This window comes from Mauremys reevesii, linkage group 4 (assembly GCF_016161935.1).
Source record: "Mauremys reevesii isolate NIE-2019 linkage group 4, ASM1616193v1, whole genome shotgun sequence".
Lineage (NCBI taxonomy): Eukaryota > Metazoa > Chordata > Testudines > Geoemydidae > Mauremys > Mauremys reevesii.
The window spans coordinates 80,261,888-80,285,994 of NC_052626.1; the positions used below are offsets into that span (position 1 = coordinate 80,261,888).

Consider the following 24,107-nt stretch of genomic DNA (forward strand, 5'->3'; position numbering starts at 1 on the left):
ATGTGTAGGTTGATTATAGTAATGGAGGATATAGTGAGCTCCCCATAGCTCCATTAAAGGCATAACACTTGCTTTCTATTAGGATTGCCATTGAAGACTGCAAGGATTTTATGTGCATCATATAAAGAGAGTATTTGGAAAAAATAGTACACAGGGAGACTTATAAAGGAGCATGCTTACTATGAGAGACGTGTATCCAAGCAGCCATTTTCCATCCTATGGGCAGGGTTCCTTTCTTCTACCACCAACCATTTCAGTAGTGCCCCAGGTTTTATGCTATTGCTTTAGCAAATGGCAACCTTTTGGGCAGAGATATTCTACCTGCCCTTACAGGCAACAATCTTCACTGACACAGGGATTAGGTGCAGGGCCGATCAAACAAATGGTAGCTTCTGATCCTGTACAGGTGGATGGTCCCAGTTCTAGCTCTTTATTCATACGGGGGAACTTTTGTTTCTACCATGCCAAGCACGTGGTAAAATAACTGGATTTAGGTGAGATCAAGTCAAATATCTGTTCTTGCCATTTTTATCCTTGATGCCTGAGTAAATTATTCTGCCTAATGAAGAACTTAAGGCTGAGGAGGAATAAGAACTGTGAAATATATGCTAAGATAACGGCTGTGTCAACTGTATCAGCAATATCTCAAGTAATTAGGCCAGGTGGAATTCCAAGTATTTGACTCATGATTGAACTCTGGGGGTATCTGGCTTATGATTGAAACAGCTTACAATGGTAGTGCTGAAAACTACTCCAAATGAAAGCCCACTATGAATCATAGAATCATGCTGTGTTTGCCCATCAAGATTTTCATTTTATGTCTGTGTAAACCATTATAAACCTGTCCTTACATGATTTCACATCTTTGCTCATGATGAAGATTTCACAAAATTCCTCAGGGCCAAGTTCACCCCCTGGTGTAGCAACCTGAGTGGAGTTGCATCGTTGCAATGGCGTTAGCCCCTTATGTCCCTGGCTGTAAGTGGAGGTGAAGGACAGTAAGATTTTTACAGTTCCATAACTATTTCATTCATATGACTAGCTTCATCTCATCAAACACCAGAGTCAGAGGCAAGAAAGTGAAACTGACTAAACATAAACATGGTATTAACTTGTCTAGTTTCACAGGGCAATACACAGAGCAAACAGAATAAATGGTGGCAAAAACAGAGATACAAACATCCATTTTGGTTTTAGAAATCCAAGTGGTGCTTAGTAATAGAGTTCAGGGAAGAAGTAATTTAAAACACTTTTATAAAATGATTTTTAACTTGACATGAATCCTTTAATTTGATTTAAGAAGGAACAGTGCCATTGGATGAAATACTGGGGATTTTATGATGTCCGATGCAGCATGTGGTCCTTTGGCTTCTGTGGAGGAACATTTTTACAGCACAAACCTCACACCTTTTCTGTCAAATACAGAAGGCTTGATATTTTTCCCCATGCATGAATTCCAAACATCTGAGTGGGAAAGCATTGTGATAAAGTCTCTGTTCAAACTGGCTTCCGAGGAACATTTTTAAAGATCTTTCCTTTATTGTTGCCAAAATGTATCCTAAACATTTGCCAAGAAAGTAATGGGGGGAAAAAGCAGAAAATCAAGTTTAATTATACTTTTCAGAGCAAAGGGACAAACTGGAAAAATATCCATGGCAGTAATACTGTAAAAATGGAGTCAAGTAGTTTCCTAACATAGTTGTAGTTCCAAGAATAACATGGAGACCGAATTATGCAATGTAGCTTTTCACCAACCAGATCTTGCAGATATGGAGCTGAGGGGGAAGTGTAGGCCAGCTTTAGTTTTACATAGAACATTTAAAGTGAGGTCACCTTTGCAGCATTGAATAAGCAGTTGTGGAAACCTTGGGTCTGAGTCTCCTTCCAATTTTATTGGAGTTAATGGGCAGTAATCCCACTGAAGTCAATGGATTTATCTCAGTGTAAAATGGGTATAAGTGAGAGGAAGATTAGTGCCTTTGAATATTAAATTGATGTAACAAAATTTGCAACAGAAGGCAGTCAGAGCATTGCAAAGATTTTCATAGGGAACAGTTAGAGAAACTAGACTGCATTCTCTCAAGGAATAGAGATGGAGGGAGCATCTCAGTGAGGCACAGTGAGGCTGCCGGGGGGGGAGGGGCAGAGGGGGCAAATGGGGCAATTTACCCCAGGCCCCAGGCCCCACAGGGGCCCCCACGAGAATATAGTATTCTATAGTATTGCAACTTTTTTTAATGGAAGGGGCCCCCAAAATTGCTTTGCCCCAGCCCCCCTGAATCCTCTGGGCAGCCCTGGCTGTGGGGACTGAGACAGACTCAGCAGAAGTTAGAATTGAAAAAGATGTATGGTACTGGATCATCTAGACTCTGACCATGCCAATGCAGAATTATTCCCTGTCAAGTCTAGTTTTAAATGAGCTAATATATAGGGTCATTCCAGACAATAAGGAGAGCTGCTTTAATGGTACAAACTTCATTGAACCATTTTTTTCCTCTAAACTGAATTCTGTCACTGTGATGAAATGGCCACCGTGTTCAAGCTGCTTCACTGGGACAATATTCAGCCTAATTATTCTGGTATTAATAAAGTGATTAAAGGCCACAGCTCGTGCTCTCTTCTATCTCATACAGTGGCAGCCAGGAAATTGTCTTATCATTTACAATTAGAGGTGTTAATATGGTGGTTTAAAGGCGTCAGCTGAGGGAACTGAGTTGAGGACATGTTAAAACATCTGGTAATGATTCAGTCAAGCATGTTTAAATGGACAAAAGGTGGGTGAGGTATTATCTTTTATTGGACCAGCTTCTATTAGTGAGACAGATAAGCTTTTGAGCTGACACAGAGCTCTTCTTCAGGTCTATCTAATATCCTGGGGCCAACATGACTACTACAACACTGCATACAAAATGCATGAGAAACTACTAATTGAGACAATTCTGATTCCTCTGTGATGACCCTATTAAATGATATATATCACGTGACCTTAAATAACAAAATGTCAATCAGCGGAGGAGTTTAAGTGAGGGCTTCATTACTTCCCCCCCATAAATACAATAAACACCACTCCCAGAGACTGCTTACCTTTAAGAAGCAAAGAATCCTGTGGCACCTTATAGACTAACAGACGTTTTGCAGCATGAGCTTTCGTGGGTGAATACGAAAGTCTTGCATCCGAAGAAGCGGGTATTCACCCACGAAAGCTCATGCTGCAAAACATCTGTTAGTCTATAAGGTGCCACAGGATTCTTTGCTGCTTTTACAGAACCAGACTAACACGGCTACCCCTCTGATACTTGATACCTTTAAGAAAGTTATGATAATCAAGTAAATAGAGAAACCTAACATTACATTAACAATGCTTTTTGCATCATTCTGTCCTCACACTGAGTTAATTGCAACTCCATTGACCTCAACAGAGTTAGCTGTGATTTATGCTAGTATAGGTGAGATCAGAATCAAGCTTTTTGTGTGTGTGTGTGTGTATCTCTCTCTCTCTCTGTAATCATGCAGTCATAGACATTAGAGACAGCAAAGATCTGATCATCTTGTTCATTTTTCTTGTTAATGCTGGGATGTTTCCTGCCATAGCCAGGGACAGAATAGTAATAAATCCTTTAGAGATATAAATTGGAGCAACGGTAAACTGGGTAGAGGTCTGATCCTGTCGCTTCATGCACGGAACTGCCACTCGGAGTCATCATGTTGTTGATGTTTTACAAAGTGATGGCTTGTTCTGCAATTGCAGACAGAATTGGTGGAGTCTTTCCTAACATCACAAAGTTGAGTTTGTCCTCCGAGGACAAACTGTAGAAAGATGATGGCAGCGCTACTTGAGAGCAACGAGTGAGGTGCTCCCTCCCCCACTCCTTCCATCCTGGGACTGAGCGTTCTGACTCAGTAGCCCTCCCAGAGCCTGCTGGCCCCACAAGCAAGGGACTCTGACCTCTTTCTGCTCTGAAATATCCTGTTATCTTTGTTTAAAGCAAAACCAAGCAAACTTGAGTTCTTGAGCAAATGGGGAATTCATTGCTCAGATCCGATTTCCATTTTTCTTCTGTTTCTCAGTCCCGTTTGCCAGGAGCAAGAGATTTGTTCTACATGCTAATGAGAAGGGCATAGCCAACAGACTCAGCTGTAACATGCTGTTCCCTCACTACTACCAGAGCTTTCCTTAGCACAGGGTTTCTCAGACAGGGGACACGGCTTGTGTAGGGAAAGCCCCTGGCGGGCTGGGCTGGTGCGTTTACCTGCCCCTGCTTCCAGCAGCTCCCATTGGATCCGCAGCCAGTGGGAGCCGCAATCGGCCGGACCTGCGGACCGGGCAGATAAACACACCAGCCCGGCCCACCAGGGGCTTTCCCTACACAAGCGGCGACCCCTGTTTGAGAAACCCTGCCTTAACAGTTTTGAGTGGGCCTATGAAAAATTGTTTCAGGCCCCTCCCCACTGCAACTATAATTGATCCCCATCCACTGTCATCATACAAATTAATACGCACAGGCCTGGCGTGAGGATTTGGAGAGGGTCAGTAAAGAAAATCATTGAGATTCCCTCATTCTTAACTGACTTGTTGTGTATAAAAAGGGGAGGAAACTTTATCCTTCCTCCCCCAGCCACCTGCTGTCAGAGAAGTGGAGCCCAGCTGTCTGTGCTGGGTTTTGCACGGAGGTTATACAAGTCAGCTTTTTAATCCCGTGTTTCAAGGGACAAATCTCCAGATAAGGCCAGGATTGAGGGCTTTTTACTGATAGAATATAGGTGTTCACATTTGCAAACTGGACTCCTTATGTGATCAACGCAAATCATCATTGTAACTCAGTACCTCCAAAGGGAGCCACTGCTGTTTTTTCAATTAGCAGGTGCATTATCGTACTGTATGTGCATCATAAGGCCAAGTACATGCCTCATAGTTGTACTTTGGTAGCTCAATGGTAATAAAATGCCTCTGATTCATGGGAAGCCACTATCAGCCCTTTGGCTCAGCTCCGAGACAGCCAGGGGCAGTACGCAGCAGTGCCACGCCAGAAGGAGGAGCCCTGGACGAAGTGGGTATTCACACATGAAAGCTCATGCTCCAATACGTTTGTTAGTCTCTAAGGTGCCACAGAACTCTTTGACCCTTTTACTGAAAAAGAATGTGACTCTTCAGTCACAATTACTTCCCTGCTCCCCGCACCCATTTCTCCAAGTAGGAAATAATTTACTGCAGCTTTTTAATGTGGGTGCAGCTTGCTTCTTCCCTTGCATCAGCTCAACTCTGCTAGCTGGTGTGTTGGGGAGGTGAAACCAAGACTCCACCCACTGCCCATCCTCTGTCCTTGCTAACCTGTTTGGGATGAGGACTAGCAAGAATACAAGCCCTGCTCCCTCCCACATAGATAGACTTGGAGGTGTAATAAAGTGAGTGCTAATGGGCTTGTCTTCATTGTCTTAACTCGAGTCCCAGCCACACCCACAAACACTTCACTTGAATGTGACAGTGCTTTTAAGTTAGTTTGGCTGGCCTGTCTGGAGGTATAGGCTAAAACCTGAATTAGCAAAACTCATGTGTTTTTAATATGACCTCTCTGTATGTGGGCACAGGCACCAACTTTGGCTTTGCCCCAGGTCCCACTCCCACTCCACCCCTTCCCACCCCCACTCCACCCCACCCTGCCTCTTTCTGCCCAATTCTGCCCCCTCCTCTGAGCACGCCACATCCTCGCTCCTCCCCGCCAGCCTCCTGCACACCATGAAAGAAACAGGAGGAAGCACGGGGGGGAGGAAGCACTGATTGGCAGGGCCTGCTGGTGGGCAGGAGGCACTGGGGGGAGGGAGAGGTGCTGATAGGGGGACTGCCAGTGGGTGCTCAGCACCCACCATTTCCCTCCAGTGGGTGCTCCAGCCCTGGAGCACCCACAGAGTTGGGTCTACTGGAGGGCCACTGGAGGGCCAGTAGTCCTCCAATTCCTTCCTATGTGCCCAGAAAAGACAGACAAGTCCGTCCACAATTCACTGAGATGGCGGGGGGAGGGAGGGAACAATTCATAGAGCATCTTAGTTTACTGCATCACAAGAACCATGGGATGTGCACCAAAAAGTCTTAGTGCCACACAGGAGTGCAGTGACAATGCGGACACAGCAGCTCAGATGTTATTGCACACTGTGGGGTCTCCCACTTGAGCTAGGGTAACTTGAGAAGAGTAACTCAGATTGGGTTATTTACTCTTAATTGCAGTGAAGACATACCCAATGCGACTACACAAGCAGGTCTTACGGTTCTGTCCATCTCTTCAGAGGATGGGGTCTCAATGCAATTCTATGGTAATATGGTAATAGTGATGTGGCTAGTATTTTTTAATATTTTGGGAGAAGGCCAGTTATGATGGAACAAGGCCCCTGTCCATCATCTTTCTCTTGCTTCTATTGTACTTATCGAACCTCTTATTGGCTTTTATGCCCCTTGCTAGGTATAACTCATTTTGTGTGCCTTAGTCTTTCTGATTTTGTCCCCCCCCCATGCTCATGTATCTACCATAAAGGACACTGCTTACTTCACTAGGCTACTGTTGAGATAGATATGTTTAAGAGGTAGGCATAGCGTTGCTTAGACTACAGAAAACATGCACCTGGAATTACTATCATGCAAACCCTGTTTTCCTTGATAGTAATGGATGTAAGGAGAGACATTTGGTCTTGGGGTTGGAGAAACAGCATGGGCCAGAGGACAGAATTACAGTCTGAGTCCCAGCTCTGCCACTGACTCACTGTATGGCCTGGGACAAGTCATGCAATGGTTTTTCCATCTGTGAGAAGAAGTTGATAACCTTTGGCTGCCTGGTGGCAGTGTCGGGAGGAGTCGTCAGCTTATCTGGTTGCAGTGCTCTGAAACTGTAATGGGCTAAGTATTGTTACTGGGAAACAGGTGATGTTTCGAGCAAGCCTGAAGGAAGCAGCACCATTTTTAAAATTGTTTCTCCTGGTCCTGTCACCGGTTGTTTTTCAATGCCCATTTGACACCCAGCAGGATTAAATGATATGGAGGTAAAAATGCCTGAGCCCTGTCTATTGCATAGACTCCAGCACTGCTACCACTGGGGACAATTAGAGGTCTCAGTTCTCCTAGTTTTTGTGTCATTAGGAAAAGATTTTAAACCTATTTTAAGGTAACTTGTGGTAGAACAGTACAGGGAGCCTGGGGTTTACTTCAACCTGCTAACCCAACTTTCTCGTCTTCACTAGAATTTTACCTTGTGCTAGTTACCATGTGTTAGCTAAAAGCATTCACTTTTTTCCTAGTGAAGACAAGGCCTTTCTGTGAAAGCAGTTCAATCTCTGGCCCAGATTCTATCCTGCATTTTATAGAAGGCACAGAAGGGGGTGGGTAAAGGTAGTTTTCACCATCTTTGCACTTTCTGAAGTCTGGGCTAACACAGTCCCCGTTATAAAGCTAATTTATGGCAACTTTTCACAGAGACCTTCAGCCAGAATAGTTGAAGCACAGAACACTCTAGCCACACCCACTCCCATCGCCAACACACCTGGGCGTACCACTATCATGTCCCTATGCTAGTGGCTGTGAGGAATGCTGGCATAAAGTCATTACAATAGATCTATGATCAGGGGAATACCTAGCTGAGGTGTCCTGGTTGCTTTCGGCTCCTTTATGCCACAGGAAGAGTGCAAAGGAGCCAGAATGTAGCCAAGAATTTGGGACTCTACCACCATTTACTCCTTGCTTTCTCTGGAGACTGCCAATGTGGCTGCTAATTAATACAATTCATAGCTCTTCGGGTACAAATGCACAAACTGAAGTTTGTGGTCGTCTGAGAATCACATTGAACACTTTCCTGGTATGCCCAAGTATGAAATGTTTCACTCTGCCTTTCTTCAACGGTTCTTCTCAGAGATTTTGCTACTCTGGGATTCAACCATCTATGAAGCTGACTGCCCTATGTGCTCCTCTCTGCTACACACTGTGGACCCAATTCTTCACTGCCTTGCACCTTATGGAACCACTTACCACTGGGCTAAGTGGATATAAAACACTACCAAATCAGAATGGTAGCATTGTATACCAACTTTGCAGAGGTGTGGATGATGACATAAGCGACAAGGCAGCAGGGAAATCACACTCACTTCTTGTTCTCTTTCAGGCTGCCCCCATGCTCCTCTTTGTTTTGTTCACATGCTCAGCAACTGTTTTTTTCAGCCAATCAAAGTACCTTGCTTAGCTGCTTAGCACTCTCCAGCAGGGTGTTGTCTCTGCATTTTATTTCATTCAGTTCTCTTCCTCCCAATACCCTCATACCATCACTTGGTAGTTTTGATCTCATTTTCTTAAACAGGCAAATAGCACAGAACATCATAAGCCTCTTATTTCTCTTATGCATTCAAGGAATGAACTGGCCTTTCTGTAGCCCAAACTAATGCAGGTCTAGATTAGGGTGGCGAGACAGCAAGTGTGAAAAATTGGGACGGGGTTGGGGGGGTAATAGGAGCCTGTATAAGAAAAAGACCCAAAAGTCAGGACAGTCCCTATAAAATCGGGACATTTGGTCACCCTAGTCTAGATCATTAAGATGGTGTTTTTCTATTTGATCATTATTTTTTTATACATTTAAGACACATTTACAAATATTTTCTTGAAGCACCTGGTTTTTCCTTGCAGGTCAGCCATCCTGCTGACCAGGCTTGTCCCTTCTTAATTTGAGATCTGACAAGTGGAAAGGCTTTGGGCCAATTTCATAATTGGATGTAGTGATGAGAATATAATCTTTTATACTACTGTGGTTTTCCTTTTCAGCTGCATGGAGGTTGTATTCTCTGTGGCATGAGAATGTAACATTTACGAAGGGACATATTTTAGAATTTGTTCTATGTATTAATTTTCAATGTGCATAGAGAAGGTGAATGGTGGGGATCATTAGGATTTCAGTTAGCTCAGCATCCTATGAACAAATAGGTCCAATTGTATAATTAAATAGGCCATCCAAATACCGGAAAGGTTGTAACCAGAGACACAGTTTTCTAAGGACTAAGAACAATGCTGATAAAGATCAAGTGGCTAATTGTAAGCAGCAGCTTCCAAATTGCCTCCTGATGAATAAATCACAGTGGGTGACCCAAGCATATTTTCACATGGATACTCTCTCATTCACAGAAGCAGGGAGATGGAAAACATCAGGGGTGTGCTCCAATTGGCTGGAAGGGAATGAGAAGATTTTGGTTTCAGTAGGGATTACATCATAGATTTGTCTAATTATTCCTAGCTGGTGGAACTGTTGCAGAAAAGAAAATTATTTGTGAAGAGGCACAGAGAGCATGACTGGAAATCCACTGGGTAGAGTACCTGTGGATTGATGATCAGCTGTTATGATTTCCTTTGGGCTTCATATGAGGAATGATAATTCTTAATGTTTATACAGAGCTTTTTAGCTTCAAAGACATGTTACAGATGGGTAAACTGAGACTGAAAGGGTTAAGGAGCCAATCTAGTTCCCTTTGCCTCTCCCCCCCACTTCTGCAGATAATGAGAGTACTGATCACACAGGGTGGAGTTGGACACTGGGAGGTTGCCAGAGGGTGTGCACCCAACAGATTCTGAACAGTCTATCTCTGTTGGGTCTTTGTCTGCACGAGGTGCTGGGCCTGAGATAGAAGGGAAATGAGGGTAGAGACAGTTGATCCATAACCGTTATTGGTTGGTATTTCTCCAACACAATCAAAAGTGGAAGCTACAAAAATCTGGTGACCACATGATCATCTGCAGAGGTTCTTTGTGGTCTTGTAGGAAAGGAGTCTTCTGGGGAGTTTCCCTGTGCTCAACCTTGGAGTGGAGGACAGGATTTGCCACTTAGGGTATGTCTACTCTGCACCTGGGAGAATGCTTCCCAGTGTGGGTGGACAGACACATGCTAGCTAAAGGACCCCCTGGGTATGTACTAAGGTGGCTAGCCCAAGCCATCATCTGTTTAGCCCCCAGCTACACTGTTATTTTTCTTATGCTAGCTTAAGCAGAGCTAGCACATGTCTGTCTACTTACTTTGGGAAGCACATTTCCAGCTTCAGTGTAGACATACCCCGAATTAATTGGCCGAGGCCTCTGAAAGTGACTGTGCTGGAGCTGAGGTTAGAATTCAGTAATCACCAACCTCTCTCACCATGAATGTAGATACAGTAGATTATGCTTGATAGCAACCTGGATATTGACAACTTCTGGCTAATAGCAGCATTTAGCTGGGAATCAATCCTGTCCCATTGACTTTAATGTTAGTGGGAGTTCAATATTGGCAACAGCTGCCACTTATTAAAACATTTTTTGGAAGAAGTGCCCCAGCTGCAGGCAGGTTTGCGGGGCTGCAATCCGGGAAGGAAGCAGTGAGATGTAATGAGTCCAAACGCCTGTAGAGCACAGGGAGAGGTACAGTGCAGCCCCACAGGCCCCCAGCACCTCTGCTCCCCATAGAAAGCCCTAGCGCCCGGGCTGCAGCACCTCTCCCCACTGCTGCCTTGCCCAGAGGCTGGTTTGCAAGACTGCAGCCAGGGAAGGCATATCCCAGCACTTCCTTCCCTGTCTGGAGCCTCACAAACCTGCCTTCCTTTTATTAGCAACTTCCAGATAACAGCAACATCTTGCTGGCAACTGAGGGGTTACTAGTAACTGGAATCTACTGTACTATGGTGACAGGCACTATATAGCTAGAGGATTTTGGCTGGTATTCATGTGGCAATAATAGTTCAGTAGTAGAGTTCCCCAGTTCTTGGAGATTCGGTCATACAGCTTATTAAAAAAAGTGCCACAGTTAACAGGAATATTTTTCTAAGAATAGAACCGCCCTTCCCCGCAGCTTCTGTACAGAATGACAGGAGGTCTGCTGCAGTATTTATATCTACGCTTGGCAGAATTCAATTTCTTTCTTTTTTATAATTTTGCTGAATAATATTGATGTCTATTTTTAATTTTTTTTATTTTTATCAAATTAAATTTTCACGTTTAGGGAATCTTATGGTGGGGGAGGCTACAATAATTATTTATTGACAGTAGAACTAGAGATTCAAAAAGTTAAAGCTTTATAACCAATGAAACAAATTATCAACAATCTATGTCAAAATATGCAAAGTAAATAGCCTTAAATCAACTGCTAATCATTTCTCAAGGTCGTTTTTCTTACTTTGCCTATTTGTAAATTTAGATAACTATTGATGGAAACATTTTTTGCATAGGTTTGTGTGCATATGACAAAATCGTTCATTGTTGTATGCAGTGTTGTATCCATGTAGCGTCCTAGAATATTAGAGAGACAATGTGGGTGAGTGTAAAGGTGCAGGACTCACCCCTGCGGCACCCCCTACTGGTCATCTCAAGGAATTATTTCTCCAGCCGTCGGAGCACCCTCTGCAGGGCCGGTGTCCTGCTTGTAGCTGGCCCCGTGTCCCTTCCGGACCCCGGTGTCCCTTTATCCTGGGGCTGCCCCTGGCAATACCCCCACCAGTCTCTATGGGTCTCCCCTCTCTGGGAACCCCCCAACCCTCTAATCCTCACCTTGCCTCAGTCTGGGCTACCACCAGTCACCATCTAGCCCCCGCGCCCTGGGGCAGACTGCAGTGTAAAAGCCACTCATCATAGGCAAGGGGGTTCAGACCTGCTGCCTTCCTCTGCCTCCTAGTACCTCTATGGGCCTAGGACCAGGCCCTGCAGCCTGGGGGGTTGCCAGCCTGGAGCTCCCCTGGTCCTCTGGCTCTCCCCAGGCCTGCTTCACTCCCTAGGGTGACCAGACATCAAGTGTGAAAAATTGGGACAGGGAATGGGGGGGGGGTAATAGGTAGCTATATAAAAAAAAGGCCCCAAATATTGGGACTGTCCCTATAAAATCAGGACATCTGATTACCCTATCACTCCCAGTACCCTTTCTGTAGGCAGCCAGGCCCTGCTCTCTCCCAGCCTGGAGAGAGACTTCCAGGTCTCTGGCTCAATACAGGCCAGCTGCGGCCTGATTGGGGCATGGCCCAGCTGCAGCACTTCCTCAGTCAGCCCAGCATAGCAGCTCTCAGCCACAACCTTCTCCCAGGGCTGACTTTAGCCCTTTTTCTGCTGGAGTGCGGGGAGCTGCCCCACTACACACCCTCCCCCTTAAGATCCCACGGTGTGTGTGTGTGTGTCCTATCTCCCCAGCATTCCTCTCAGCTGGCCCCCCAGAGAGTCCCTCTCCTTGCGCATGCTCTCCAGTGCAAGGCACAGCCAGCTCCCTTCCTCCATAGTTTGGGTTCCCACGGTAGCCCTTCCAGCTCCCCGATGGGATCCCAGGTTTGTCTGGGGCCTCCCTGCCCCTGACAATCCCGTCTTTTGGGCCCTGGTCATCACCACCCCCTCCTTCGAGGCAGTCTCAGACCTGGCCTGGTCCTCTGGCCTCCCCCTCCTTCTCTGTACAGCACCAAACACACAAACATATAGCATATGCACACACACAACCACCCGTTGAGAGGACGGATAATATCCTCCAAAGCAATTCAGCTTTCAGCAGGCCCTTGCTTCAAGACACAATGCATTGATCAAACACAAAAACTCATGAGTAGCACCAAACAAAGCAATTCTCTTTATCAGTATGTATTGCAGCCTACAGAAACTCTTTCTCCTTCTCTGTCTCAGCTGCAGATAGATGACACACTCTCCCATGCGTCTGAAAGTGGGTATTCACCCATGAAAGCTCATGCTCCAATACGTCTGTTAGTCTACAAGGTGCCACGGGACTCTTTATTGCTTTACACCCTCTTTTAAATCCCTACCAGATCATGTGACAGGCAAGTAGCCCTCAATCCTTTCCTGGCTGTTTTACCCAGTCACACAATGATTATCACTCAGGAAGGCCACTTAAATACTCCCCACCAACAAGAGCCAGGAACTTACGGGGGGAGGTGTGGGGGGGACAGGGGTGAGTGTAGATTAGGGAGAGAAGGAATAAATGTGGTTGAAATAAATGTTATCAGAACTTTGTTGTTCACATGGAGTTTCAGAACACAATGAGCAAGAGTAGAGAACAAACTCTATGAAAAATATAGATGACAATAAATACCATAAGGATCAGGTCTGAAAATGTAGTTAATTATGGGGCTTTGTGACGTGCATCCCAGTGCTCTAGGATAGCTGCTGAGCAGTCCAGTGGAGGCATTGTCGAAGCATGTGCGAATCAATCTGGGGTGCTGGATCATCTGCGCCTGCAGGGAGCTATCACCTGGAAGAGCTAGTCTGCAACAGTAGCAGTTGTGACTAGCACAGAGATTGAGGTGAAGATACATTTATTTTATATTGAATCAAGTTTCTCATTTTTCTGAGAGAGGGAGTGTCCCAAGCTACTCCAGCATCAGAGGAAGCAGCATGGTCTGGTGGATAAAGATATGAGGAAACTTGGTTTCTGCTCCTAGCTCCGTCACCGACTCACTGGCTGACTTTGGGCAAGTCACTTAATCACTCTGTGTCTCAGTTGCCCCAACAACAAAATGGGGGTGATGATAGCTATGCATTTTTATAAAGATCTTTGAGATATATGGATGATTAGAGGTAAATATTATTATTCTAACTAACTCTCTTCAGGCAGTTATTTTAATAATCTTGCCCTCAAAAGAAAAATTGGAACAGAAAAAATAAAAGGTGATCAAATGAGATGCCCCAAAGGCAAAATTCAAACCTATTTTGATTTAACACTCTTTATTTCAGCGGGGTTTGGGGCACGCAGGGCCTCTGTATCTGGAAAGGGCATTAAGCTGCATGAAGTTCATGCAGGTAGAGCTGGGTGGGAATTTTCCATTGGAATGATTTTCTGACAGGAAATTCACTTTCAGCAAATTTGAAATTTTCCCAGTTTTGCAGGAAATTTTTTATTTTCAGTTGGAAAATCGTTCCCAGATCCATGGCTCCCTCACTCCTCACTAGCCTGCCTGGAAGGCCACTAGTTAGCCTGGCCTCCCAGGCTCCCGGAGCAGCCTGTCAGGTGGATTGCCCCAGAGCCAGCCCTTTCAAATTCCCAGACTCCCTGAGCTGCCTGACTCTCCACCCAGTGGTCTGCCAGAGCTCTGTGCAGTTCAGGAAGCTTCAGAAACATTTCAAAAGGATCCAAATGAAATTTCAGAATTCCCATATGGTGGGAAATTTTAAAAAACAACAACCAGTGTTTCATTGCATTTCAGAACGATTTTTTTTTTAATTTCGGAATTTCTTGTGGAATGGGAATTCTGGTTTCCTGCCAGATCCATGTGCACATCTCTTCTAACTCCTGTATATGAACTTCCTTCAATATGACACTAACAAACAATGTTCCAGGTGGCGTCTGTAAGCCTCTCTTCAGCTACAGAACAAGTACATCAGAAGAAGCAGCAGCTTCCCCTCCATACTCCCTACTGCCAAGGCACCTCAGTCTTGACCTAAGGGAGTGCACTTAGCAGGGGTGAGAAGACAGCTCAGTCTCCGCGGCTTATTCAGTTCAATCCTTGGCTTCTCAGCTGAGATTGCCAACACACTTTATGCAAAAGCAATACTGCAAGTTAATAGAAAGACCTTCCCTGAAACCAGTTGAACAGGCACAACGTGTTATACACATTAGAACAAAGGTCAGACTGGAAGCAAATCTCTGACTTGGGACTGTGTGACCAGATCAACTTCTTTAGCAGCAGCGGCATTAAAAAGCCTACACAAGCAATTTAAAAACAAACAAACAAAAAACATTTCTAGGCCCTACTGTGTCAGATTTTAGGAGGATAGACTGGAAATGCAAGCCTTGCATTAGGACCAGTGATGATAAATCAGGTATCATCTGGGCATGCAATCTATTATTGAATAGGAGATGCATTATTTAGATATGATGTATTATGTTATATATATATAGGGAACTGGGTGGGAGAGCAGAAAAGTGGCATTTGTTTGAACAACAATGAGGCCATGGGACAAGAACAAATGGCACCTCCAGCAGGACACTGAAGGAAGAAAAAGTGCAGTTGATCTAGTTTCTCCCATTGCAGATTATGAGCATGAAAACCATTTCTAAATGACAGATGATTCAGAACTGAGGAATGTCTCCCAAAAGCAATTGAAAAAGGAAGAGGAATCTGCACTGTATTATTTATAATGGAACATCTGACTTTAAAAACATTTGTTTGTTTATTCTAGTTTTTTCTGAATGCAAAAAAAAATAAATCTGTCCAACAGGGAACAATTTTAATATATTTCACGAGACAGATATGTTTTTCCTTTTCCAGGATGTATCAGTAGGAGACAAAGGAGGGTGCTATTAAATTTTATTACACAGTCCATGAATATGTTACAGAAGCAATTGAGACATCTGTTATTTTTTGTTAGAGCATCTCTTTAACAACAGTGCAGTGCCAGCTGTGTCAGCATTTCTGCTAGAAAGGCCTGCAGCCATCCCTCCTTGTGCTTTTACCCTTTCAGCTCTCACAAGCTACATAAGTCAGGCTGGGTGCATGCTTACCTTAGATATTGCAGTGATGAGGATCTGAAAGTACCTAGGATAGACTGGCTGTGAAATGTCCAAGGAAGACTGGAGGTTGAAAAACAAAGAAAAATTAAAGATGGGAAAGATCTGTTGGATAGTCCAGTCCATTTGTCCACCAGTGCAGGATTGTTCTCTCCAGGGCATTTTCTAGTTCATTGTCTGGTTGAATTTTCAGTTCTCAAATGGCGAATTCTACTGTTTCCATTGGGAGTCTATTCTACAGTCTAAAAGGAAGGTTTTCTTTATATTCACTAAGAATTTTCTGATTCTTAATTTCACCCTATCACTCTTAGACACACCCCTTTGTGCTGCCCTTAATAATTTCCAGCCATCCTTGATGATTTTAGACTTCAGATTATTGTAGGCTATTAGGCAGGGCTCAGCCCTGAACCCTTCTTCATGGGCAAATTCCACATCGTTTATGTCACTTTTCTCTGAACTCCCTCCAGTTTCTCTATATTTTTCTAGCAGTGAGGTGCTCAGAACAAATGCAGTATCGAAGGCATGATCACACCTGTGATATGTGGAGAGGGATTATTTTCAGCTCCAAGACATGATGCATCTGTGTTTAGATAGCCCTAGATTGCACTGACTTTTGTGGTGTGGTTGCATTGAAAACTCATGTTTAATTTGCTGCCCATTATCATCTTGCGTTCATATTTGCTTCCCAGAACCTCTCTCAGTTACTCCATCTGCTGGGTTGCAGGTGGGTATTCTCCTCTGTTCTCAGAGGGGAAGGCATATACCCTATGCAGCAGAGTCTGAAAGTCCTAGGCAGCCTAGGGCTATTGCTTCAGATGCTTGCAGAGTTTTCTCAATCTGTCATTCCTTCAATGTAAACAAATTGCAGTTTTTTATGGTTATTCTTCTGTTTGAGTCCTTAAAAATCAAGGTTTTGTTGGCTCTGGGTGGGCATAAAAGGTCTGATGGTACTTTTCAGAGAGACTCTGCTTATGTCTGGTCAAAGTTTCCTCTACCCCCCCAAGTAGTATGGCCATCACACTGGTGCTGCATATACATAGCTTGAAAAAGTGCTGTGGGAGGAGATGTTATAATCTGAAAAGCTTGGCAGGGTATATGACTGCCAGGGTATATGACAGAACAGGGGACATTGCATTGACACCAAGTTGCTCCCTTAGTCTTAGAAGTAGGATAAGAGCCACTGATGCCTGTGCTTCACTCAGAGAGAAAGTCCTCCTCTTATAGTTTATCAAGACAGGTTTTTCCTTCTTCTGGCCCACTATAGCCATCTAATGCTACATCTGATCAACATTGAAATCCGTAATTACTTAAGAATCCCCAAAGGTGTGAAGCTAGAATCACAGGACAATAGGAATCACTTATTTCAGAGAGAGGACCTGATCCTCAGCAGCTGGCCGGTTCAGGCGCATCTTACTTCAGAGTGAGAGTTTGACTTAAAACCAGATCTCCAACAGAGGTCAGCCACTAAAGAGAATTATAAATAGAACCAGGCGCAGATGGCTGGATGTTTTGCTGGATTGCATGGTACAGGGTTAGGTATAAATGACATCTACTTTCACAAAGTAGTTCACTATTTTTTTAAAAAACTTTTGAGAAATAGCTGCACAGACCACTGGGGGGATTGGGTGTATCCTGAAAGGAGCTGAGAATGTTGAAAGGCTTTAACAAAATATCTCAGACAAAGACCATCCTAAAATTCAATTGCATGCACTATACAATCTGAGGGAGATGAGAATCAATCAGGTTCATGCATCTGACAAGCAGCCATCCAGACAATGAAAGGAAAGAATTATATGAAGCACACAAGGTGCTAGGATTTCTTTCAGGATCATCAGTGGAGATTTCATTGCAAAAAGTGGCCATGAGGTGAAAAGGATAAGGCCCCAGTGGAGCTGTTTAAAATACAGTAGGAGACAAGGATGAAAAGGAAGAGAAGCTGAAAGGAACAAAACAACAGAGAAACTCAAAAGGGTAAAGGATGCTATAAGGGTAACTTTATTAGGACTGCCAGTCCAGTTATTATAGAAGACAATGCAGGACTCAGCTACAATAGCGCAATCTGATGAATGCACTGTGATATAAAATCTGATTAGTTTTGATGAGAACAAAAACTAACATACAAAATGATCCAAGGAGAAAACAAAATGATTGACTAATTCTGCGCTTACAGTGGCAAAGGTGGAAGAACAGGACAGAAGTGAGATAAATGTTTGAAAGACTGTGGTGTCAGAAGAGAACAGACACACAGCAGGTAAAAATATAGGTAACAAAAGGAATGTCTTTGTTAATAATACTTAGCCATTATATGATGAAAGCACTGTAGAGATATTAGCTAATCCTCACACCATTTCTGTGAGGTAGGTAGTTTTATTATCCTCATCTGGTGAATATAGAAAGCAAAGTAACTCACCAAGGCCCCACCATGCGTCTGTTGTCAAGCTAGGATTAGAACTCAGGCCTTCCAACCGTGTGCTCATTCCTCTTAGTGACAGTGTCTTTATTAAATTAGCCCATAATTTAAATGCAATTTAGCTCATAATTTTGATGTTGGGTGTTGTACCAAGATAATGGAACTGAACTGTTAAAGAAAACCTTGAGATGGACAAAGCTAAGAAGGTCACCAGACTGGAAACCAATATAATGAACGGGACTAGAAACTGAAGATCATCATGTAGAATATCAAGCAAGAAAGATACCCTGAGTTTGTGATATTCTCCCAGAAAAAAAAGTTATAGTAGCTGGACAAAGATTCTATCAGAATGGATCCCAAAAGATTGGGAAGCACAATTTAAACTGTAGAGCTGATATGGGATATTGGTTAGGACTACTGAGATGCAGAAAGCCCTATATGGGAGAGGAAGACTAATTCAGAGTGTGTTTTGCAGATATTTATAGTGCTTTCCCTCTTTTTTCAATGTATGGCAGTTGACAAGTCTGTTGTGACTTTATATTTAGAGACGAAAATTAGGAGCATGATGGAATAAATTAGCATTCTGAGAAAGATATGAAGAGTGACTGAGAATGAAAAGACTACACCTGGGCAGGCAAAATATGTTTAGAGATTTTAAAATATCTAGAAAAAATGCTTGAACAGTATGATGAATACATTTCCCCTCTGCTCTCTTTCCTTTACATATGTAAAGCTATCAACTAGGAACCATAACTGTATAAAAGATTCTTTGGTCAGTTTTTAGGATTACCCTTTGGAGTATTCTGGATAAGGATGTATTCAAGTCTAAACTCTGAACCCCCCACGTTTGGGAGTGTTTGGGGTTGGGGTCTTTTCTAGTTACTAAATGTCCAACGGTTTTCTCTCCCAAGGCTCACAGAGCCACGTTGCCAAATGATTGCTTGAAGTGTGTAATATTTCTCAAAATGGTCAGATTTCTATGGACCCTTGATGCTTGTGAATGGTGCGACATTCAGACCTGGTCTTGCAAAACTCACTCACATAAATAGTCCTTATTTATGTGAGTAGTTGCATAGACTTCAGTGAGTCTACTCGCATGTGTCATGAGTAAGGATTACAGGATTGGACCCTGAGAGAGGCTTTGCCATTGACATTGATAGGAACAGGATTTGACCATCAGTTAATAAGTAACAATATTCTTTACACTTCTAGTTAATGAAATAGTAACATAGTAAAAGAAAAATTCATAATCTTGTGAAGGAAGTGTGAAACAGGAAAGATATATCTGGCACCCCTCTGCATTGATACTACCCAGGGGCGGCTCTACAAAGTAGGCTGCCCCAAGCAGCGCGGAGCGCTGCGCCGCCCTTCCCCAGTCCCGCGGCGGGTCCCCTCTTCCCGCGGCTCCGGCATCCTGGGAGGCGTCATTTAACTCGGTTGAGCTCCGCCGGCATGCCTGCGGCAGGTCCACGGAGCCCGGACAGCGGACCTGCCGCAGTCATGCCTGCGGGAGCTCAACCGGGCAGCGGGAAGACGGGACCCGCCGCAGGCTGGACTGCGGCGGGTCCGCTCGCCCCGGGCTCGGGTGGCCCTCCCGCAGGCATGCGGCGGAGCTCCACGAGCCAAATGACACCCTCCCCAGGATGCCGCCCCAAGCGGGCGCTTGGCCCGCTGGTGCCTAGAGCCGCCCCTGATACTACCATCTTCTCTGGGCTACAACTGCTCTTATATAATAAGATAACAGGCACCACTGAAACAGGTAAAACCTTAATCCTGCAGGGCTACACCTGCCTGGAGCCCAATTGACTTCAATGGTGCATCTGTTCTCAGCGAATTGTGGAATAGGGCCCAAGATACACAGAAAGAGAGAGACACTGAATCTTGTGTTCTCTATTATGCCCTTAGAGACATTCTTCCTCGGTGTGATTAAGCTACCCAGCCAACCAGTGTACAAAGGGTGCTGTGACTTGAACATTTACTATCTGCAATAGTTACATTTATTGGGATTTTTCAGTATATCCCAATATAGAAAATACTATGGCAATGGTAAATATTACATTATGGTAAATGACAAGGTCCATTTTTAATGGTTGTTGTTGGGGCCCCACAAAACACAGCTGTACGTGCTTTTAGATGTGAGTGAGAACTATTAAAGAGTATGTGAAAGCTGAAACAAGAATTTTAAAGAATTTCAAAACTGGGGTTTCCAGCTTCTAAATTATATCTAGTATTTCTCTGTTGACCGACAGAGTACTTCATTTAAAACTCCTATTGAGATGGAGGGAGCTTCGAAAAGGGACAGTTTCAGCAAATTAAGGCCCCAGTCCTGCAAACACTCAGGCATGTGCTTACCTTAGCACACATGAGTAATCCCATTGAACTGAATGGTACCACTCGTGCTGAAAGTTAAGCATGTGCATAAGCGTTTGTAGGATCAGGATCACTGAATTTTTTAAAGAACTTGCATGTACCTGGTCTTGTAATTTTGATTCCTGTGCCCATTTTAAGCTATTTTTTTAATGTTCTACATAAAGAATCTTCCTAACACAGTCCTGTTTTTGTAATAAAGTGGATTTTTTTGAAATATCTGAACTGTCAGTGGTGATGTGTAGGACTCCAGGTGCTCCCGCTCATGGTATTGTGGAAGGAGATGACTTTAAATACGGGGCCCAGGTTTACTTCAAGTGCAACGCAGGTTACAGCTTAAAAGGCAGCCGTGTTGCCTACTGTCAGCTTGATGGGAGTTGGTCAACACATCATCCTGAATGTGGTAAGGTTGCTTTAAGTTTTGATTCTTATCATGCCTAATCCATTGTATTGTCATTAAAACAAGCTATTGGGATTTAAATATTGGAATGTCCAAATCTCACTTGGAATTGGGCATATTCATGACTTAACACAATGTTCTTTCATTTCTGTATTTTTAAGACACCATAGTGAATATTAATTTACTATCTTGGTGCCCAGGCCTGCAATCCTTACTCAAGCTAAGCTCCCATTGTTTCATCTATGCCTAAGCAAAGACTGCTGGGCTTGGACTATGATTGCACAATTTCTAGAACCTGAAATACAAAAGAGGACCATGTGTCTTGTGCATTAATGAATAGCTATTTCCAGCATGACTGTGCATCTGATGTTTCTTCTGAAGAGGTTTGTTGCACTCTGTGGCAGTGATTAAGTGACGTATTGTGGGGAGAACAGAGTAACATAGCAATAGGACAGTTGTGCTAGAAAAAGAAAAATACTTTTGGTTAATGTTGCCTTGCTAGTATGAAGCAAACCTTAGATTTGCCATTGAAGATCCAAATCTTTCTTTTCCACCCCTCTGGCCAAACAGCGTCATGTATATATTTCTTCTTCCAGAAAGACGCTTCTGTTTCAGTTGTTTCCCACTGGACAGCTTTTGTTCCCAGATTCCAGAATCCGTTGCACTGCTTGGAGTAGGGCTTTCAAAAAGATGCTAAGGCAAACAATGCAAAATATTCTGGGGAATATTTGGGAACTCCTTAATAAGAGCTCTTGGAGGTCAGCAAGCACAATTAAGGACATCCTTTGGGATGGATAGAAATTCTCCAACTGAAATAAAATATTTTGGAGTTGGGTCTATGACAGTGTCCCTAACATTACGATGACATTGGCTGTACCTCTTTAGTCTATAACTTGGTCTGCCTCTAGCCTTGTCTATTATTAAAGCTATCTAGGTTGTAAGAAGTGTGTTCTTCCCAACTGGCTTCTCCTTCTGTTTAATCTGTCAGATAAGTCATAGCCCTATACTTAACTTATGTCACAGTCTGACACCACAGAAATGATAGTGCTGTCACAAAGTCAGTGATATGCAGGGTCATATAGGAGAAGGCCCTTTTCAAGTGGAGGCAGTTAGCTTACTTGGTTCAGAGAAGTTCAGGGACTTCTGAAATACAAGGGCTCTACCAACCACTTGGTGCAACCATGCTGGATGCTACTATGGAAAATAGTGTACAAAAAAGGGCTCCTTGGTGTGATTTCTTTGCATTACTCAACAAGGATAGACTGACGTAGTGTGGTTTCCTCCTGTCCAGAATGACAGGCCAGATGGCAGCCTGGGTCAGTGCCTGTAGGCAGGTTAAGTATTTGTAGGGTAACTACAGATAGGCACATCAGGTATCTTAATTCCCCATCTCCATTTCTGTGACTTTCTGTGAGATCACATGGTGATGGGAGTTGTACTGTGAGTCATGACCACTAGCAATGTACCAGCCACAAGGTCTTGTGAAGGCAATGAAATTAATACGTGAACAGGAGTAAAGCAAGGGGGAGAATGATGGAACTAAACTAGAAGCAGGCATAGAGCTTCCTTCCTCTCCCTCTCCTGAGCGTCAGGGAGCTCAGCTTCACCTCTTCCTGCCTCTTCAATATGGTCCTGATTCGGCAAAGACTTACGCATGTGCCTAACTTTAAGCAGGTGATCAAGTCCATCTCTATTCAGCACGGCACTCAGGCATATGCTTAACTTTAATCACGTGCTTAAGTCCCATTTAAGTTAATGTAAAAAGAACATGCTTAAGCACTGTGCAGAACAGGGATGGATTTAAGCATGTGATTAAGGCTAGTCATATGGTTAAGTGCTTTGTTGAGTCAGAAAGTATCTGGCAAAATGAAGACTTATGCCCAATTCAGGAAAACAGATGGGAATTGCATTGACCCCATCTATGATGCAAAAAAATACACATTAATTTCAGCCTCATAAGAAAAGCAGGGGGAAAAAAGTCAATGATTGCCAATGGACAATATTAATGGGAAATATTTTATTTTTATTACAGAGCTTCTAAATGCGTAACACAAACAACAGAAAGCTGAAAAAAATAAAGAGTAGGGGGAAATATCACTTTAAGGAACATTTTCAACTAGTTGTAAGCCACAAAAAAGCAGTAAAGGGTAGGAGAAAAACAAAACAAATAAAGGGAAAAGAAAAATGGGAAGGGGATTGAGGAAGAAAAGGAAAAAAAAGTTTTTTATAGACAGAACCTAATGTGAATAAGAACGTTTTCATGTTTGTTCTTTATTTCAGAGAAAATCAGTGTTCTTTATATTTCAGCACTTCCCTGTATTAAGATTGCTATGTTAATGCTAAAAAAAAAAGAGAGAAAAGAAACTGAATATAAACAAAAGTGAACCTAAGTAATCTAGTTTCATTATCCAAACCTAGTGAAATGTGGAAAGTAAATAAAATAGGAAAAATGGTGCAAAAGACTCTGTATTATGTATATGCTTAATTTTATGCACTGTAAGTAGTCCTGTAGAAGCCAATGGAACAACTCACTGTGTAAAGTTAAGCTTATGCCTAAGGTTTTATAGGACTGAGGCCTAAATTAGATTTTTAAAATTGTTTTCGGTTTAAACCCTTTCAGCTTTTAAAAAACCTACAGCGCTGTTAGCAGTATGGCTATTAAGTCTAGGCTAAGACTTCTACATTGACATTGTCCCTTTAATATTTGTTGCTGACTAGTCCTGGCATCACATTTAGTTAAAAAAAATAATTGTAAATTAAGTATAATTTGTGTAGCACTGTCTGCATGAAATGTCAAATGATCAGGGGCTCACAATTCATTTTCTGTGAAAAATGTTTACTTTTTTTTCTTGTTAGTTCTACAAGAAAAAAACTGCTCAGACCCTGGTGGCCCATTCAATGGGTACAGAAGAGTGGTGGAAGACACTGGGCTAATGACTGGACGCTATGCAAAAATCGGCACAGTCATTGCTTTCTTTTGTAACAACTCATATGTTCTTAGTGGTAATGAGCAGAGGACCTGCCAAGACAATGGAGAGTGGTCAGGGAAACAACCAATCTGCATAAAAGGTAGTTTTCAGTCTCTTTGCTACAGCTCATAAAAAGTGATATGTTTTACCTGGAGTTTGTTTTGTATATTATTTTCTGGTTAAACTATCTGTTTTCTAAATGCCTTCAATAAAAGTGTGTGAAATGACTCAATCAGATTGGCACCCGATACTGAAGCTGATAGTCTGCCAACTTTCTCTGGCTGCTGAACTCAGCCAGGGAAGATGCTAGTGATTCCAGCTGAAGTTTCTTCCTTTAAGAAAGAATAGAAATGTATCTCATTTCCCCCAATACCTTTGTTTTCCCTACTCTCATATTGGGATCAGATATGGGCAGGGTCAGTGAATCAAAGAAGACCACCGAGGAACTGGAAAATGAAGAAAGGTCTATTGTGTATAAGGAATTATTAGCC

The 24,107-nt window shown here is 43.2% G+C and overlaps 1 protein-coding gene across 3 annotated transcripts in view; it reads left to right on the plus strand.

Moving 5' to 3' along the window:
- Window positions 1-24,107, plus strand: part of PAMR1 (peptidase domain containing associated with muscle regeneration 1) — a 66,041-nt gene that overhangs the window by 34,513 nt on the left and 7,421 nt on the right. For all 3 annotated transcript variants that reach the window (XM_039537180.1, XM_039537181.1, XM_039537182.1), the window contains exons 7-8: window positions 20,480-20,650; window positions 23,504-23,716. In XM_039537180.1, coding sequence (XP_039393114.1) covers window positions 20,480-20,650; window positions 23,504-23,716 — 384 coding nt within the window. The remainder of the gene's footprint in view (window positions 1-20,479; window positions 20,651-23,503; window positions 23,717-24,107) is intronic.